At 34.9% G+C, this 21,631-nt stretch overlaps 1 protein-coding gene across 1 annotated transcript in view; it reads right to left on the reverse strand.

Annotated features, from left to right (window-relative positions):
- Nucleotides 1-529: 529 nt before the first annotated feature.
- Nucleotides 530-21,631, reverse strand: part of DCUN1D5 (defective in cullin neddylation 1 domain containing 5) — a 25,570-nt gene continuing 4,468 nt past the window's right edge. Inside the window, exons 3-8 of the mRNA XM_004709001.2 lie at nt 16,637-16,707; nt 16,170-16,261; nt 4,674-4,782; nt 4,484-4,588; nt 2,816-2,918; nt 530-867 (exon numbers count right to left, since the gene is read on the reverse strand). Of these exons, the coding sequence (XP_004709058.1) occupies nt 812-867; nt 2,816-2,918; nt 4,484-4,588; nt 4,674-4,782; nt 16,170-16,261; nt 16,637-16,707 (536 nt within the window). The 3' untranslated portion in view covers nt 530-811. The remainder of the gene's footprint in view (nt 868-2,815; nt 2,919-4,483; nt 4,589-4,673; nt 4,783-16,169; nt 16,262-16,636; nt 16,708-21,631) is intronic.

Here is a 21,631-nt window from a genome sequence, read left to right on the forward strand (position 1 = left end):
ATATGCCACTAATAACAATGCTGATTATGGTCCTAGACTCTCACAAGGCTGAATGATTTTGAAACCATTAATATATCAACCTTGTTCTCTCAAATATAAACAGAATTTTCTGACAGAAAACTATAAATTCACATTAAGAATATACATTTTTAATGCTAATTTAAGCTAATTGACAATGCCGTTTAATGGTTAAGAAATAAAAATAACTGGAAATATCTGTGATTTCAACTACATAAGACCTTGGCAGCTTTTAAAGAAACCCTCGAACTGCAAGTTGGCACACTTCAATCTCCAGAAAAGCTTTTGATTTGCTACATAAGAAAATCCTTAATCCAGGAGTCAAGGCCAATAATGATTCTTCCTAACTATACAGCGATGAATATAATGAGCCATACCACAGCAGACTCTATTGCCAAATGTTAAGATTTTTTTAAAACTGTAAAAATCTCACAAATTCATGGTAACTTAGAATCTCAAAAATAATTCAAATTTACAAAAATAAATACCACTCTGACACTCAAGGGACATCTTCACTTTAAGGCCTTTATCGCAAATCTGAATCTTTATTGTTCTGAAATAAAATGTTATAAACATAACTCAAAGCAAAATTTCAATATTCAGTCTCAGAAGAGGTGTGACTCAATGCCCATCACATGTAACAAGAAAATTTCCTTTAAAAAAAAAGGAAAAAAAGTACTACGAAGAGTCTTTCATATGAATGAAAATGCACCCTTTGGATTGTTCCTCTTAGCTCATTAGTTTGTCTACACATGGGATCAAAAGGGTTGCATTTTCTTCACAATAGTTCTTGTTATGATGCTTGACGGACTTTTTGCCACTCAACAAATTCATCAAGAAGCACAGGCCCTAGAAATAAAGAAACATTTTTTTGTTGTTAGAACTCAAGAACTACTTTCTCCACACTGCAACACAAACTCATCATGAGCTCAGTGATGACAGAGGTTGCCCTGCCCTTCCTTCAGGTGTCTCGCTTTGGCTACCAGCCTCGCTCTTCTGCTTGCTTTTCTTAGCACTTTCTTTTTAGCCCTTAAAAGTCTGAGGACTTTTCCAGAAGGAATATTGAGAAGGGATAACCTTCTCCAGGTGATTGATGAACCCTCCAACAACTGAGACAACAATGACCCTTTCCCTCATTTTAACTGTCCATAGAGTTCTGTCATTCAATTATTAAGCAAAATATAAAGAGTTTAAGTGTCATATATTTTTTGTTACCTCCCCAGGAAGTATGTAAGCTTGTTAAGAGGCTTGGCTGCACTTTGTTCCCTTAATTTGGCTACTATAAAACTGAACATGGCAATATAATATTTATTCTGTTCCATTAACTAAACCTGCTATAAACACTTGACAATAAACTAAGAACTATTCTAAAAATATCTATTTCTATAATTCAGGGGTCCAAACTTATATCTACAAAATCTGGGTAAAACAAAATCAAAACCCAAACCAAACTCACTGCCACTGAGTCGATTCCGACTCATAGCAGCCCTGCAGGACAGGGCAGAACTGCCTCTTTGGATTTCTGAAATTGTAATTCCTTATGGGAGTAAAAAGCTTCATTTTCCTCCACTGGAGTAGATGGTGGTTTCAAACTGCTCACCTTCCGGTTAGTAGCCAAATGTGCAACTATGTCACCAGGGTTCCAACAGAAGCTGGGTAAATAATTTAAATTTTTATTTTTTCAAATGTATGAAAATTCATTGCCACAAGAAAATATGCTTGTCCTATCTTTTTTTTTTTAAACACACTGGTGTTCCTTTCTTCCCTTGCTTTTGACAGACATTGTTTTAGCAAAATAATAAATGGCAATTCACAAACAGCCTAGGTGTTAGAACACTGCATTTCAGCAAACTGGAAAACAAGAGCAGCAAAAGGTGGCAACCACCAGTGTGATTCTTATGCAGAACACAGATGCAGTTTTGTCAGACCTAGTATTTTTCAAAACAAAATTGCAAATTGTAATTTTACACAAAATTTCCACTTTTAAACGTGGCTTAAAATATTCACATATATCTGTAGGCCATATATGAACCTTGGGCTGCTGGTTTACTGCTACAAGGTCTTATTCCTTAAAATTTTTAATCAAATTTTATACCATTTAATGGGGGAGGGCACAATAAATCTGTGCAGAAATCAAGTTAGTCTTCCTTCAGTATTCCATTTACATTTATAGGAATGGACACAGCATTGATTCCATAGCAGTGAGTTCAATGTTACCCCACTGAATGTTAAAATAACACCTGGTGGTAGAAACTGAAAGCATTTCACAGTTGTAGAGAATTTACCTTGCAAATATAATTAATCTATCATTGCTTCGAACATGTCCATGGCATTTTAAATTTTCACTGATGTGTACGGACAGATATTTTAATATTAAAGATTGAAAATATTCCACTACCTATTTACTTAGAACCAATTCTCAGTGGTCATTTTAATACTACTAGCTATATTTATTGTGAAATGGTACTTACTAAGATATTAACTAGAGATTCTCTTTAGTTAAATAAAGATTTTTTATTTTGCTTTTATATTTCCAATATCATGACTGGTTTTCTTTCATAGAAAAATGCCAGAAAAAGGACCATGTAAATCTAGATACACAAAATTTAACTTACATTTTATTAATCTGAGTTTTGTAATATTGCTAGGTCTATGCTCTCTTTTCACCACCCTCTCCCACATATGTATAATAACAGAAGTTTACTGGGAAATCTAATGCTAATGCTACACGAGTGTATATTCACTTAACTATTTCCAGAAATTTTATTCTCATAGAAAAACATTGTACTATACTTACAAGCACCATCTTCATCGTAGTTACTAAGATCGGCATGAACCGTTCTGCTGAATTCTAATACATTGTACCACTGATCTTTGTTCATTACACGATACTTTGATTGCTATAGAGAATGATAAAATATTTGGTTTACAGAACAAATACTACATTAAGCCTTGATATCAGTACACCGTTATAACTTTTATAAGAGATGGTTTGGTATTCCCTAAAATATTCATTCCTCTTAACTATTTGTGTATCCATCTAACAATATTCTCATAATCATTTACATGTCAATGCCATCTAATTCATTTCCCCCCCATTTTCTTTTAGTTTTAAAGGATTAAAGGTACATGATGGGCACTCATCTTGTGGGCAAAGCTCAATATACTTTAACATTTGTATCTAACTGTGTAACTACCAACAGGACAAGAGACTATAGTACACATCCAGAAAGTTCCCCTGTGCTGCTTCCCAGTAAATAATTTCTCTGCATGAGATTTATTGAAGGCAATGACAACAACAGTGTAAGACATGGGTTTTGCTCCCAGTTAGTTCTACAACTTACTTGGATAGCCTTTAGAAAGTTATTTAACTGAGAATATTCATCTGCTCATTTAGAATGAATAAACCTTAACATAAAATGGTGTTAAAGACACAGAGCAAAAGTTATGTCAATCATACTGTACTTGTTAAATACATTAACAAATATTTTTCAAATATTTAGTTCACTTCCCCTCTTGTCTTAGCTGTGAACAGTCTTACATCTATTTGGATGTGTTTTCACCCAGCACTACTAATAGGAGAGAAAAGACGCTATCCACCAAAATACTCTACTTTATTGGGCTGAAGATGTACATGTGTATAAAACTCACACCAAGACTTTTCAATACTATTGTCTTTTGTCATACACAAAATTACTGAGAAACTTGCTAGGATGAACAATAAGCTTTATGATAAATGGTTCTCAAAGCAAAAAAATCTGCATTATAAAATAATGAGAACTATAAATAACTAAACTAAAAAAAAGAGACAAAATTTAAAAAGTACACAAAGAATGCAACTTCTTAGAAAATTAAACCAAAAGGCATTGTCTTTGAACTACCACCTTTAGTAAGTACTAATGATAAACCTTCAACATGCACTTTTTAGTGATCAGTGTATTTACATATACTACTACAGAGTTTTATTTGTGGGTATAAAATATGAAACATTTTATTTATTTCTTTAGATTGAGCCTAAGTAGAAAAACAAAGCTTTATTACAATTGGTTCTCTTCAGTGGATTGCCACTTAAAATGCTTGGTAACAAAGAAATCAGACGTAAAAGTACAAGATTTGTATGGTACAATTCCCCACTTGCCAAAAAACCCATGAAACTTATTTTGCTAAGATCTTTTGCATTAAAATGTGTAATATCAGTCCTTTTTAGGATTGATATAGAAAGAATATCTTATGCACAGGATTTATTCAGGACACATAAACTCATTCATTCCTAAAAAAACAGCAGATATGTATCCATTGAAAATATCTACAAAATACTTAATATTGACACAGAAATTTTATACTATTAAGCAAAAAGAATCAAAATCAGTGTTATAATACTATTTTTTCTTCAAATGTTTATTTTCAATTCGAACTATGTTAGTTTGGGAAATATGTTCAAGGCAGACAATATATACATACATACCTCCAGGTACTGGTAAAATACTGAAAACAGTGGCCATGTCCTCCCAAGCAGAAGAGCTAACATAGATTTAGCAGTATCAATATCAAGGCTTCTTTGATCTTTATCCTAAAATTTAAGTCAAAATTTGATTACTTTCCATAGCCTCAAAAGGAATAATATTAGAATTACTACATGAGAAAATTGTACCTACCCTTGCAAAATCAAAGGCATATCTGTAGATATTCTTAAATGAAGAAATGTCATTTAGCTGTGAGCGCAAAAACTCAAATTTGTTCTGTAGTTTTTCTGTGCAGTCACACCTTATATAAAGATCAAACAAATTATATAATCAAGAAATTATCTTTATGCAAATATGCTCTTACCAGATACAAAATTAATAGCAGAGTTAAATAAAATTACTCAAGGGCTAAGTAAGATTGAGTATTCTGTTACATATTTCTTCAAAAAAATTTTTAGGCAACAGCTTGGTGAAAGAGATTTGCTCTCAGTGGTTTTAAAAGTTTAAGATGTAACACAGGAAATAAATACCTATTAACGGTTTTGTCATGAGTCCAGATTCCCCTATTTTTGGTTAACAAAAGTCAAAGTACAACAGTGGAAGAACTTATGAAAACAAGAGAAGTTATATATTTTATTTCTAAAGATAAGACATTTAAGATAGCAACTGAATTGATAAAACTACTGCTGTGAATTATTTAGTATGGTTCTTGTCACCATTTTTGTCATTCCCACCATATGAATTTTTCTTGATGTGTCTGTCTGGGTAAGAGAAGGTTCAGAAAGACACTGACAGGATTACATGATTTAGCTATGAGTGATAGTTAACAGAGTTCATAGTGATTGCCACCCTGCTGGGTCTGAAGAGTCAACTCAGAAGCAGTGGGGGAAATTTCATTATCAGCGAAAGAGCCAGCCTGGAGTAAAGAACATCCTTAGAACCTCAGGATGCTTGTACACTAACCCTTCCTTGATCCAGTACAGTTGTGACACCAGAGGAGCAAAAGAAGAGAGGCGGAGGAGTGACAAAACAAAGAGCCAGTGCATCATACTGAAGAGTAGACTTTTTAGCCCACAAAGCAAGCTTAGCTGAGTACCTTCAAGCATGAGGGTAGCTTTTGGAGCGGGATGCCTCCAGGCATTTAGGAATCTAGGTTCAATAACAGAGGTAGAGCGAAATGCATTCTGGGTTTAGGCTTATGGTGAAGGACATTTATTGGCAGCCTCAAAAAGGCTTTGCAACCTTGGTAGAGCAGGGCAGAGGCCAACAGGCTCTGTGTAGCTGAGAGGCCAAAGACTAGAGCGGGGCCTCGCTGAGGGCTTAGCGAAGTCTGTCCTATCTGAATAATTGTATCCTGAGTATTTGTAACTTGCTAAGTTCCTTAATAAACCCCACAGTTGTGAGTACGGATTATGAGTTTTTTGTGGCCATTGCAATAAATTATTGAACCCAGCTGAAAAGGGGGAGACTGTTATGGAGGGACTTTATGTCAGAATTGGTAGGAAGGCTGGAGAGTGGTACCCTGTCTGACCTCAGCCTCATAGCTATCAACTCAGGATGATGCTGATGTGGAGGCTGATTCTCTTTAACCCTTGAGAAAGGCAGATGCCACCTCCATGTCATTCTTTTATAACTACTCAGAAATCTTTACTAGCTGAGTCTTACTGTATTGACAAATTCCACAATTAGCAAGAAGCAAGGCAGACAAGGACTTTCACAATTGGCACCTATCTTCTTTCTCTTCTATCACTTCCCAACATCCTTAGTGTGCTCTGGCTATATTTCAAATACCATTCATATAAAAAAAAAGGCCCTGGTTTTGGTTTTCTTAAACCATATATGGTTATTTCCTATGCGATTTTTTGAAACAGTACGTGTTTACTTCCTATGTTTTAGCATGCATTTTCTCTTCTACTTGTAATGTTGCTTCCACTATTCCAACAAAGTATTACTCATCAAGACTTAACTCACATTTTGCAACATCAGACTTCTAATCAAATTAGATTGTACCATCATTGTGATCCACAATATTTCACTCAACTGAATTATAGTACTGATGATATACTGCAGACTCCTGATACTCTCAGATTTAACTAAGATGTTCACTATTCTAGGTTAATAATGTGCAGATGTCTGGCAAATGTTAAAAGGTGTAAGCATGTTGGACACATTTCCAATCAATATTGAGTAAACCTTGCATTGATAAAATAAACAAAATGAGATCATGTTATTTACTTAATAACGCCTGAATTTCTAGCTATGTTAGTAACGGAGATTGGCTTATAAATTGTCCCTCTTAAACTCTGCTTGTTTTTTTTCACACTGTTATACTACAAACATCAAAAAACGAAATGAGGATTACTAACGCATAATAAATAATACCAAAATCCTCAAGTGGACCAATAGACAAAATCATGAGAAATGCAGAAAAGACCAAAGTTGTCAAGGTTACCACCATATTTGGACTCATTGATATGTTTGAATTACAGTACTTCTACTACTGGAAGCACTATGGTCTGCCAGAAGAACAAACAAATCTGTTTTGGAAGAAGTAGTCAGAGTGCTCCTTAGAAGCCAGGACGGTGAGACTTTATCTCACGTACGCTGTACATGCTATCAGGAGGACAGTCCCAGGGAAAGGACATCATGCTGGTAGAGTAGAAGGGCAGCAACAAAACGGAAGCCTTGATGAGCGGGACCGGCACACCGTCCGCAACAGTGAGCTCAAGCCGAAAACTGCAAGGACGGACCGGCACAACGTCTGCAACAGTGAGCTCAAGCCTAAAACTGCAAGGACGGGACCGGCAGGGCAGGGCAGGGCAGGGCAGGGCAGGGTTTCCTGCTATTACTCGATGGCACCTAACCACCACCACACCACTTCTTTTAATATAAAGTTTATTTGGTAATTTATATATTTCAACATTAATTTATATTTTATAATCTGTATTTTAAAGTAAAAGTTTAAAATGTTCAGAATTCAGTAAATAGACATAACAGAACACATGCCATTTCAATAATGTTTACCCGTACAGTTATGTGACTTTTCATCATGTTCAACAAGCATAACTAACCATTCCTAAAACTTCCCCCATCATAGAAGCTCAGTGCTCCTGAGCATGTGCTTCTATTTAGCTTTATACATTATAAGTACAGTTTTATAAAACTATTATTATGCCTTACTTTTTCTTTCTTGATCAAACGTGCCAGAATATGCTAATCCACTCATGTGTCAATGTCTAAACATCTTATTCTGTCCCTCTTCAGTCTCTGGATCCTTTATGGGTTGATCTTTATTCGCTATAGACATCCCTCCATGTACAACCCACACATTATGATCTCTCAAACTCACGCTATCGAGTAGATGCCAATTCATAGTGACACTATAGGACAGGGTAGAACTATCCCCGTTTAAGTTTCTGAGATTGTAATTCGTCACAAAAGTACAAAGCCATGTCTTTCTTCCTTGGAATAGATGGTTTTGAACTGCTGACCTTGCAGCTAGCAGCCCAGTGTATAACCATTACCCCACCAAGGCTCCTTAAACATTTTGATAGGTGTTATTTTACTATTCACTTCTAAGAAACACTTTGACAAGAGTTGTTTTGGTAAAGATAAAAATCTTAGTAGAGTAAGTTTTAAATAGAATGAAGAGACAGACTGGAGAAAAATAAGTATAAATGATTTATAGGTGTATAGAGAAATGAAACACTAACTAGAGTGAAATGGGCAAATAAAGGTTTGTCAGTAAAACAAAGAACTTCTGCTTATAGATGGAATAGATGTACTTTGCACTATCTCTCCCACCAACCACAACTACAAAATAAGCATTATACGTAACACAAATGTTTAAAAAAAACACCCTGAAATAGTGAAGAGACTGGCTAGAATCTCATGGTGGTGAATTCTTTGGGTTTTCTCTTTGTCTCATGTATCCTAGATTTGGAGCTGAAGAACTGTCAAAGCAGAAATGTCAGTGGGCACAGACCAAGAAAGACCCAATAAAACTCTGATCTCTCTAGCAAAAAGAACTGGAAGGGACATATGAACATAAACGAAAACTTTAGAAATCAGTCCTGTACTCTAACCAACCACCACATAAAAAACTGCGGTCCAACCCCTCTATTTCAGCATGAGTGGGAAGTTGAAATTCTCACCCTCACTGAGATGCAATGAGGTTCTAACACTTACACTGTCAATAGAAACCACATAATGAACCTCGCCTTCCATTAGATAGGAACAGGGATCTAGTCCCCCTCCGCATATTGAGAGGTATATCAGGACTTCTGGCCAAACCCAGTCAGATATTAGTGGAGTCCTCATACAGTCCTGGAACTGTCACCCTCACCTATCAATAATGAGAATTCCCTCTTGGATGTCAATGAGGTGCTAGGCCCCCACTTCTGCCAAAGTGATGTCCGAAGCTAGCTAAAAAAAAAAAAAAGAAAAAGAAAAAGTTTATGTAAAACCCAGTTACATAAAACTCAACATTTCCAAGTTTCAGTTAAGTATCGTTTGTCATACCAAGAAGTAAGATCTCCATCAAATGAAAAAAGACAATGAACAAGATACAAACACCAGGATAACACACGTGTTATAATTACCGGAGACTTTAAAGCAGTGAGCACAAAAATGCTTCAATGAACAATTTAGAACACACACACAAAGAAAATAGAAAATCAGAAGTCTCAAGAAGGTAGAAAGTCTTAGGAAATAATAAAAGATCCATAAAAGAACCAAATGAAAATTTATGAACAGTAAAACTCAGGTTGACTTAAACCCCAACACATCAGTAATTAAATTAAATATTACTGATCTTAAAGACAAATATTGACAAAGTGGATTTAAAGAAACACGATAAATAAATCATTATCCATTTGCAAATGACACAACTATCTATATGCAAACTGCCCCAAACCCCTCCCAAAGTACAAAACACCCCTACCACCCCAAAATACAAAATATACAATTGAAACTTCATTGCAAGTGACTCAATTCCAGCTCAGTGACCATATAGGGCAGAGAAGAACTGCTACTAAGTTTCCAGACTTTAAACTTTCTAGGGAGCATATGACAATCTCATCTTTCAATAGAAACACTGGTGGGTTTGAACGGCTGCCTTTGTGGTTAGTAGCTCAAAGGACAGCCCATTACATCACCAGGGCTCCTTAAAAAAAAACAAAAAAAAAAACACCCAAGGAATATACAAAACAAACCTCTTAGAACAAAGTGAGAGTTTCAGCAAGGTCACAGTATACAAGATAAACATAAAAATATCAATTGTTTTTGTAAACTAGCATGAACATGTGGATGCTGACATCACAAACACAATATATGTTACAATAGCTCAAAATAAAAATTAAATAAACGACTGATTTCCAGTCAGTTCTGACTTTTTAAGTGATCCATACTAACAGTGTAGAAGAGTCCCGTCTGGTTTCTAAGGCTGTAATATTTACAGAAGTAGACCACCATATCTTACTTCTGTTAGCAGGACAAACACTTAATCCTGTACCATCAGGAACCCTTTACAAGAAAAATACTTAAAAGTAGTTCTCAAAAAATATGTACTGTATAGAACTTGTTTGCTGATAAATATATGAAGCCAATGAATGATATCAAAGAACATTTAAATAAATGGCGGTGTATGCCATTGATTGGAAGACTTCTAAACAGTAAATATATCAATTCTGAAAAAAAATTAATGTGCAGTGTAGTTAAAAAAAAATTCAAGTCACCTTCCACCCCCAGTAGATTCAGATAAGATTTCTCTAAATATTGTATGGAAAAGTAAAGGAACAAGAATAGTTTTTAATAAAAATTCTTGGGGGGTGGGTAAAAGAAAACGACCCCAGATTCTAAGCCAAACAGACTCGAGAGCCTCGAGAAAGACCCCCAGACATGCCTACGTGATGTTCTGACAGAGGTGCAAAAGCGACTCAGTGAACCTCAACTGACCGCTCACAGCTGATGTGAACATTAACCTGCAGTGGACAACTGACTTAATAATCTGGGATTAGTTAAAGATGATCATATTTGATACCAAAGAAAAAAAACTTAATAAATTGGACTTTATCATATTTAAAGACTTTGCTTTGCAGGAGACTTAAGATATTGAAGAGAAAAGCCAGAGCTGGAGATATCTTTGCAAACCACATTTTCAACTAACCAACACACACATACAAACACACACCACAGAACTATGGTAATCCAGGATCTTTGTCAAAAAACCTCTGCCACCAAGTTGATTCCAATTCATAGAGACTGTGAATGGCGTTTCTGAGACTGTAAATCTTTATGGAAGCCACATCTTTCTCCTATGGAGTGGCTGGTAAATTTAAACTGATAACCTTGTGGTTATCAGTCCAATGTTAACACACAGCTGCACTAAAGCTCAAAATTTCAACAATAATTTTAAAAAAGCATCTCAACTAAAGACATTCCACTTTATTAGCTGTAAGAGAAATTCTAAGACCAGAGTGGCCGAAAGAAACAGGTACCACACCAAATATAGGTTAAGAAGGCAGGTAATTCATCACACATCCAGTGATGATGACAATATAGAATGGCACAGCTACTCTGGAAAAGTTTAGCAGTTTAAAAAATAAACACCTTAGCATGCAAGTACCATATGACCCTGCAACGTCAATCTTGAGAGTTTATTCTAGAGAATCAAAAGGTGTGTTTACACAAGAAAACCTATACATAAATGTCTATAGCAGCTTTATTTGTAATAACTCCAAAGTGGAAGCCACCTAGATGTCTTTCGACAAGTGACTACCTATACAACTAGTTATGTAGCCATACCATGGAATATATTCAGCAAAAAAAAAGAATACCTACATGTCACACAATATGCTGAATGACAACAAAACCTCAAGCCAAGCCCATTGCTGTTGGGTTGATTCAACTGATAGTCTAACAGAGAAGAACTGTCGCACAGTTTCCAGTGCTGTAAATCTTTACAGAGGCAGACTGCCACATCTTCTCTTGTGCAGTGGCTGGTGAAAAATGAATGAGATTAGGGTTTGAGAGGGATTAAGGAGTAGGTGGGTGTGGGAAATGGGACTGTGAGTTACATACTTGGCTTCTAAGGATATGGTCAGCAATTCAAACTCACCAGAAACTTTGTAGAAGAAAGATGAGGCTTTCTGTTCCCATATAGATTTAGTTTGGGAAACCCACAGGAGATCTTTTTCCTACAGGGTCACTAGGTTTTGGGTGTGTGGCGGGGAGTGGAACAACTGGTGGGTGTGAACTTCCAACTTGTCAGCAGCTTAACTACTATGTCACCAGGGTACTAATGGTAGATCTCTACTATGTGATCCCTTACTTGACTTGAACTAACTTAAGTAGAGAGCACATATCTCTTAGCTTTTTACAGCAATGTCTTTCGTATTTTAGTAGTGTAACTCATCTTTCCACACAAAATCACACCAAATTCTAATAGTTCTAAGCCTTAGGTGGCATAGTAGAAAATTAATACCTCAGTATCCAGGCATCCTTCTCTCTACATCTTAAAAACCACATGGTCTGTCATACAGAAGCATTCTAAATACATTTTCTAAATGAAAATTAGAATCAAAAGTAGACCTTTAAAAATTAGGTGACATTTATGTAATTAATTTTAAAATGCAAACTTTCTATCTAGAAAAAGATGAATATAACAAATTGTACTAAAAACTAAACAAAAACCTTTACTGCCATAAGTAGTGAGAACAAGCCCAGCATCTAGGAAATCTTTCCCAGTTTGTATTATCGAAGTACACACAGCAAAAGCATTACTTAGGAAGTGATTTCAATACAATGAAGACAGAAAATTAATTGCCTTGGTTCTGACTCACAGTAGACCTACAGGGCAGAGTGGAACTCCCAAACCATATGGATTTCCAGGGCTGTCAATCTCAATGGAAGCAGATTGCCCCGTTTTCCCCCAGGTATGGGTGGTTAGCTGGAACCAAAGACCTTTCAGTTATCAGCTGAGAGCTTTAACTGCTACTGATGTAGCAAAGGAGAAAGTCAAAAAATTCAAGTTAGAATTCCAACTTCCCTGTTTTCAGACTTGAGACTTTAAACAAGCTACTTTACCTCAGCTTTTTTTACTTTATTTTTTGAAAAATTAAAAAATTTTGAGACCGTTTTATTGGCGAGTAATTTACATATCATATAATTCAACAGTTCGGTCATTTGATCATATCATGGAGAATTGTACAATCACCCCCCACTTCAACCTTAGAGTTTCCTGCCCCCCCATGGTTAAATCGCCTTTAAGATGATTTATGCAATCACAATCCATTTTAGTGCTCCCTCCCCCTCTGTCTTCATTAGTTACTCTCCAAATCCCTTTTCCCTCCCTTTTCCCTTCTCAACCCCTGTATTCTCTAAATCCCCTTGAATCCGTAATTAGTGTATCCACTCCTCCTGTGCTTCACAGCTGGGAGACCCAACAGAAAACACTAGAAATAAAAGTCGCGCTAAAGTGGTAAAGGTAGAAATATAATAGTATACAGACAAAAATATTAATAATGTGTAAGAAGGAAAAGACCCAAGTATAATAAAAAAGCCATGGAAGAGATTTCTGTCATGTAACCAGCACCTGCACCCAGAACACATTTAGATTGCTTCTATAGGGTGGTCAATTGGCCAGTGTCCAGTTCAATCCAGCGTCATCAAGATTACAATGGTCTCTGCTTGATACTAAGGCTATCAAGACTCTTGCCTGTGGCTGGAACTGGTCTGCCAGTGGCTCAGTTTCCTTTCCTTTACAATGGCTGTAACTATACCAACCTCAAAAGTTAATCACAGAAATTAAGTCTATGTGTTAAATAGCACAGTTCTTTGATTAAGATGTTCATTTTCAGGGGAAAGTCTTAAGTCACTAATATATTGGTGGCTCGGTCCAAACTGGCTAATAATAGTCTTAATAGTCTACCAATGTTTTCCTTTTAGAGAACAGCATGTAGGGGTAGGGTAGGTGGGGATGAGTGGCTATGAACAGAGACCCCATGTTTATTACAATTTCTTAAAAACTGTGAACAGACCTAGGAAACCAGTGAATAATCTAAACTTTCAGAAATACCAATGCAAGTCTAATATTTAAGCTAACCCCCATACAGACTCATAAGAGTTAACTAAATGATTACCTCAAAACTTTTTAAGTTTAGGAAAACTATTTTCCCACAACTAAAAAGAATTGTATGCCAAAAAGCTTACCATTGGGGGGTGAGGGTGGGAGAATCAAACACAGTAATAATAAGTCTCCAAGATTATTGTAGATAAAAAAAGAAATGGGTTTAAATTATAACACTGGAAATCTGATTACTTAGTGAAGCTTTCAAATTTCTACTTAATTAAAAACCTTTAAAATGAAAGGACATCTCATTAAGATGATATTTGAAGTATGTTCTTCTTAATCAGTGAGGCCTAGCATGCTGTGATGTACTGATATACTGGAATAGGAAACATTTTATTCATTTAAGTCGCGAGTTCAGACTTTCTCTATATTAGGCTTATCAACTAGGGCAACACAGTTCATTTCTAAGGGCATATGTAAAACTGAGGGATGAGGAGAACTTTAGACTTGTTACAATAATTCAGGAAGGAGTGAAAAATACCATATATACTAGAGTATAAGCCGACCCTAATTTTCCCACAAAAAACTGCATTAAAAATGTGCTGGAAAGTGGGCTTATACATGAGCATATACGGTACTAACTGATGGCCACATACCACAGCATCCTACTCTTCGACCTCCATCAAGAAACTTTATAAATGCTCCTCCCAACTCTCGGCCCTAAAGAAGTTTTATCAGAACACTTCCTCTAATCCATTTAATACGATCTAAATTCAGAAAAAAAATCGAAATTCGGGGTTCATTTGGAGATTAGAAGATAGAGAATTTGCAATTCACTGACAAGTATCTTAGTTTCCACCACTGTCTAATGCTATCTTCTCAGGCCTTGTTTCATTATACTCAAGTACAGTCCTTTTCAAAAGCCTAGGCTCAGTTTCCCCTCCAGCATTATGTATTTCACCCTTACTCCAAATCTAAAGTTTTTGAGACCATCAGATAATATGCTGATACTCTGAAATCTTAAAATTATGAAAAAATGTACATAGAAGATTTAGGCTATTAAGTTAAAAAATAAAGCTTTATATTTCACAATATTATTATAAAAAATGAGTACACTGAATTATTACAGATTTAAAAATTAAAACCTTTAACACGTACCCTTTTGTCTTATTTTAAATTTCAACTAATTTTATTCCTAGAAGTTACTCACAAGATTCAAAAGTAATACAATGTGGTCAATTGAGGGAGGATAATTTAGATTTTAAGTGGCAATCCTACGTAATAGAAAATTGTTTTCTGATCCAACAGAATTTATTTGAGCATCTCCAAGATTATCTAGAATACAGCTGTAGGCAGATAGGTAGCAGGATCATAAATGAGTAAACAAAAGCTTCTGGGGCCATTTCAAGTGTTGAACAACTGCTTTCATTTTGTAAAGCTCTAGTAATAACCACTCTCACACAGCAACACTGGAGGAATTCAAACTACCAAACTTTTGGCTACCAGTGGAGTGCAAACCAATATACTATAAAGAACATTAACTTGTATAAAACAGAGTAACAGAATAAAAAGTAGAGTATGCTAGACCGAACATTAAGAAACATATGGTATATTCTGGATTCTAGCTCTAACACTACATAGCTATGTAATCTTTGGCTATTTATCCTTCTGGATCCAACTCCTCATCTATAATAGAAGTGGGAATGTTTATTTTACTTTCTAGTCTAGAAACCACCATGTAGTGCATATAAGCAAAGTCTTTTACTCAAGAAAAACATAAAATCTCTACGTATTAATGTTCACTTTTAAAGGAAATAATAAAAGGGACTGGAAATTCAAATACAATATTTTAAGTGCCATATTAGCAAATAAACTATTTTTTAAGAGGGCATTTTGAATTTAAGGAGAGGCATGTAGTAAAAAGAATAGCTAAACATGTTAATAAAAGCATGAACACAATAGAAAACCACATGGCTAATTATCCTCACTTGTTTGCCTGAAAAATACTGGTAATGTATTTTCTTTAATGATTTTGTGTTGACAACTAATAACACCCTGCAAGACCATTAGGAATATGACCTAACATAAAATTTATAATGACTGACTCTAAGACATATTACTCAAAAATGCCAAAATCAATTTATTTTATCTAAAAAATTATCATTTATGAACACATTCAAAAGCAGAATCATAAACTGACAGCATACAATTATAATATGGCTGAAGATTGCAGCACAGCATTTTTGCTTCTTTGTGAAATTCATTTGGCAAAAAATAAATCATAAAATATCATGTAAGTGTATTTTAATTTTTCTTTTTATAAAGAAATATAAAATTGAAGAGAAGAAGCCCTGAGTTTAACACACCCAAAGAACAAACTCCTCCGACATGAGAATTCTATATTCAGAGAAGGGAAACCTTTAGTGCTCGAAGAAAAGGAATGCCTTTTCTGAGACCACCAGGTAATTCTGTTAATCCCCTAAATTGATTGCTATAGATCAAACAAGATTTAATTATTTTAAGAGTAAAACCTTACTTCTATAAATTAGGAAGCACAAAATATCAATTAAGATCTTCAAATAGGCCATCAAATTGTTTTTTTAAAAAATTTGTCTTACTGTAACGAAGTCATTCCCTTTAACCATTCTTCCTTGGTAAAAAATCCCATGCTTTCAGCCTCCAATTTCCACGCTAAAACTAACATAATAATCTGGAAAGAACAGAACATAAACGACAGGGGAAAAGTCAGCAGAGATAATCATGTCTATATTTACTATGGAGAGCACTTTTATACAACTATTTAAAGAACATAACCTCTGGAATTATCAACTATAAAGAAACTGGGATGGGCCAATTTCTTACAGTAAAGAAGTTCTAATAGCTTATGAAGGTGGAATTTCTCTCATCCTATTATAAATGATATTTGTAACAAGAAAAACAACTGTTCAATTTAAACTAATTAAAAATACCCTAAAATGCAAATCTGTAGTAAACATGAAAAACTTCATACAGAAGTGTTTATTTAGAAATGTAAAAGTATGCTATATCCCAACCGTATTCCTTTCTACTCAGAAGTGAAACATACATTTTCAGGTTCAACACCAATGTCTTCACAAAATTTCTCCATTCCTTCTGGCCCTACAACTTCGTCAGGACCTTGGAAAGACAAAAATAATTTGCTATTTTAGTATCAACATAAAACATAAGCTCTTATATTAAAGGCATCTAGAAGAAACCATGTTATAATTGAAATAATTGAATTTGAACTTAGAGATTAAAAAAAGCACTTGTTACAAAATTTAAAAATTTTTCATTTTCGACAGATTCACATTGCAACATGAAATTACATTATTAAAAGAAGTAAAAAGAAGGACAATAAAACTCCAATAAAACCAGCCACTAGTTTATCCAATAACTTGGGCCTATCTTAAAAAAACCTAAGTGAGTCTACTTTAAGTAAGATCCTTAGCAAGGTAAAAACAGATACTTAAGTTTGGAAATTCTTACTGTACCAGAAAGTGTCAATACCACAGGTCAATACAGCAATCAGGAGGAAAATATTTACTTGTTTACTTACTAAAATCGGACATTCGTCACCCTTTTGGAATAGTCTCAAATATAATTCTGGAAAAAGATATACAAGTAAACAGAAACAACAACTTAAAGAAATTACTACATTCTATTTCCAAAAGGAGATATTTTCCTTGTCACCTTGGTTCTAAAACAGCCAACAAGGTATTAATTTCCACTCTATGGTAGAAACAAAAGTTTAATCCCTCAACTGGTTTACCAAATTAATTAACAAACTGTATTTAGTCTACTTCCCATGTTAGCATTGCTAAAGTTAACCCAATACATTAATTCTCACATTTTTAAATCAAATCTACAAATATCAGTGTCATCTCATTTCTAGTGTAAGACTAAGCAAATTTTTACAATAATAAAAGTGATAAAAATTTACTTAATACTCTGACCTTTGAAAAATACAGTACTGAAATGTTAGAAAGTAATCATGTAGAAGCCTGCTTTTCTATTTAAAGGGCTAAAAATGCTCTTATCTTTATAGATCATAGACTAATGTTATCGGCTGCCCAGATGGCATTTTATAATACTACCATCAGGTTGAATGCAAGGCTCTAGGATTTTTCTAAATAAAAAAATGTAGCCATCCAGTATGTAATGAATATTGCTACCTGAGATGTGATCCAGGATGCTAAGAGGAAGTTAACAAACACATGGTTTAAAAAACACAATATTTTTTCCTTTTACTGTTTTGTGTAATGTGCAAAAATATTATTAGGTGTAAATATGCATGTTCCTTTTGTTACTTATCATTTCTCTTACAGAATATGTGGTTTGCATAAAAATAAAATGAAAAAGCTTATTGGAAAGGAAAGCTGCTATTAAAGTATCATAGGAATATATTTTACATCTCTCTCTTGAATGCAGTAAAAACACAGACTTGTTCTGAAAGCTGCAATTCCTGGTTAGAAGAGAAAGCTGAAGAACTATGTCAGTTACTATCATAGAATGCAGCCCCCACCTAGACACTGAGGAAAATCTATTTTAATTAATGATGAAAAACTTGATTAGAATCATGCTAAATTGTTAAATAAAGACACAGAGGCTCTTTAAAGTCCAAATAAGGTCTGTAAATGTTAACTGACTTTCCCAAAGTAATACCAATATCAACTGATCTCACAATGTCATATTCTTTATTTAACTTAATACTCTACTTTTTGAACCATGCCATTCCAATAAAATTACTTTCTGGTTAAAAACTGTGGAACCAAATTTTACAAACTCTTTTAGGACACTAGATTTCCATGCACTAAATATTTGAATGAATTGAAAAAGTATCTTTAGGATGAGAAAAAGTTAAGATAATATCCTAAGCTTTACATTGAAAAAGCTATGAAAATGATTTCACTACTCATTCTACCAGCCAGGTACTAAGTAGGACTGTGTAAATCTACCCTTTTCTGATTCTTTATCAAACTTTAAAAGTGCCCTTTCACTTCCTGTCTTTGCAAATTCATAAGCCTAATAAATTGAAAAATCTCTATTTTAGATATCACTCAAGACTGAGAAGTCTTGTGAAAGAGCAATGTTTTAATAGACTTATCACACATGACATATTAACATCACAGTAACATGCTCAGTGATTTTTTTAAAACTAAAAGAACATCAACAACACACCACTCATTTCCTAATTTTAAAAAAGTGAACTGCAACCGTAAAGAAATGTCCTCAGCTAATGTGCCGGGTCTAAGCCCATGCAAGTTATATCAGATCTTTGGAGGGAGGCGTGTGCTCAATCAGTGAAACGGCACCTTCTACATTAGCTGCCTTAGATTAGTGTTGTAAGAATATATAACTAATCAAGCCAATGCTGCAGCTCAGAAGCTATTATTCTTTTATAATAATAGACAACCTCCAGTTCTGATTATACACCGGGCACTGACCAAGTGCTTCACATGACACAGCTGCTGTATCCATTTTAACAAATGACATCCCCATTTTAAAACGGAAGTTACCACTTATTTGGCAAACAGCTGGTTCCTCCCTGTCAATCAGGTTTCTGTCCAGTCACTTCAACAAAAAAACTTACACAATTAACTCTAAAAGTCCATCACTCTATTACTGTCTACTCCTGAGCTTCATTATGTTTATGACCTTTATAGATCTCTGCAATCTGTTATGATCTTGCTCATTTGTTGACTTTTCCCCATTACAAGGTAAGTTGCCCTAAGGGCAGATCTGAATTGAGTTTGTCCACTACTACATCCCCACGACACAGTAACAGACACTCAGATATTCAATAAGTATTAGTTGTATGAAACTAATGAATGTAAGTTACCCAAATGCACATGTTCTTTTTTCCTTTTTAAAACTGAAAAATAAACATGCAAGGTAGTACTAGTAAACAGTATGAGTTTTATAATCAGACATGGGTTTGAATCCTGACTCTTGTCACTCTGACCTTGGGCAAAGCACTTAATCCAAGTCTCATGTTCTCATCTACAATATTGGGATAATACCACCTACCTAACGGAACAGACTTTAGAAAAATTGATATAACTAGCACAATTCCTGGAACATACCTTATTTTATGCTACTCAGCGAAGTCTCTAGGAGAGCTGAAGCAAGTAATCTGACAGAAAAAAATTGCTACACATTTTAATGGTTCTTAGTAACCTTTATAAGACAACAACATAAGTTGAAAGAAGCAATCTTTTAATTCTGTATCATACACACCAGTAAAACTGGCATTTTGAATAATGGGTCAACATTTTAAACGAAGGTCAAAAAGACAGTGAATTCTCTTCATTTAAATTGGGTTAGTGGTTATCTTGGGATGCCAATAATAGCATTTCTCTCATCTACAAAGAATCTTTGTTCTGTTACTAATAATTTTTAAATTATGCTTTGAGATTACTCAGCTGATCCCAAAGGTGACATTACTGCCCTCAGAATTAGTCTCTTTCTGTACAGTTAAAGTTGAACTTCAAGTTCAGAGTATATATTAGACCTTAACTTGGATTAGCAATGAATATAAAACAAAGGCTACATATACTGTTCTATTTTAGACAAACACTCTTGAGAGTGATAAATTAAAATAAACAAAAGTTAGGGAGGCATATAAGAGATAAAAAGGGTCAGGGCAGGGAAACTTTAAAATCATTCATTACAAAAGATAAAAACCATTCGAAAAGTAAAAATATTTCACATACGCTTATTTAAAAGTTGGTACCAAAAGGGAAATCATTGTTCTCTTTCTTATAATTGCTTAGCTAGCTAGCCTTCATCCTGGTTTTCATTCCTACTTCTAACTGCAGCCTCCAGCTTTTCCCTCTCCCAGCGAGGTTAGCTCTCCCACGCAGGCTGACCCTTCCAAGGCTGAGTTCTATATGAACTCACACAGCGCAACTTCCTAATATATTATTACCAATTAGTTTACTACCAGTCTGTTTGCTTTCTTATTGTTAGTACCTCTCCAGTAAATCTGAAAGGCTGAGTTGTTGATCATTAAAAAGATGAATATATTGTGGAATGATCTGAGTTTTAAATCTTTTACTACGTCGCCCAAAAGTTTCAGAAAATGTTCGTTTCTTGTTCAGAAAACTTTCAAAAGAATATTGAATAGAAAAGTAATAACTAATACATGTAAAACTTGCTGAATTGCAGTATGTTTTGCCCAAAATAAAAAACTGGGGGCGGGGGGGGAGAGAAGAACCGTGAGTACAAGGAAGAAAATGTGACTGTGGTAACAGATTGTACAACTCTTCTTGATATGACTAAACCACTGATATTGTCTGATATGTTAAAAATTAACTATATAATGCAGAAAAAGTTTTATTACCTACTTTGTTTTCCAAAAAACCCTGGTGGCACAGTGACTAAAGTGCCAACTGGCAACTGAAATGTGGGTGGTTCAAACCCACCAGGTGCACCGCAGGAAGAAGATGTGGTAGTGTACTTGCTGCCGTAAGAATTTGCAGCCTTGGAGAGCCTATCAGGCAGTTCTCTTCAGTTTGTACAGGTTTGCTAAGTTGGAACTGACTTGATGACAAGGGGCTGGATTTGGGGACTACGTATTCGAGAACACTGACTCTACTTCAGACAACAGATGTAAACTAATCAGTAGATCTCTGCTTACAAAATTTATTAACAGTAATTGACTTTTGGCTCCAGTATTAAAGAAAAAAGTCAAAAAGTATTGCTATAAAATCACAGAAACTGTTAAAACAAAAATATCAAGAGCCAGTAGTGAAGCTACTATTTCTGAACTTATCCTTCCATCTGCAGCTATACATTTCAGAAGGTAGTGTTATTTTTCTAACCCTTCCCGAAGAATTCCATGTGCTTCAATTTACACTATGTCAAAATGGCAGTTTTGACATCCTCAAATCCCAAAAATAAAATGACTGCCACTGAGTCAACTGACTCATGGAGACCTCCTAGGGCAGGGTAGAACTGCCCCTGAGGGTTTACAAGACTGTAACTCTACAGAAGTAGAAAGCCTCATCTTTCTCTCACGCAGCAGCTGATGGTTTCAAACTTCATTGGCGGTTAGGAG

The sequence above is a fragment of the Echinops telfairi genome, unplaced genomic scaffold (assembly GCF_000313985.2).
Source record: "Echinops telfairi isolate 266 unplaced genomic scaffold, ASM31398v2 ScPeMD7_7421;HRSCAF=8459, whole genome shotgun sequence".
Taxonomy (NCBI): Eukaryota; Metazoa; Chordata; class Mammalia; order Afrosoricida; family Tenrecidae; genus Echinops; species Echinops telfairi.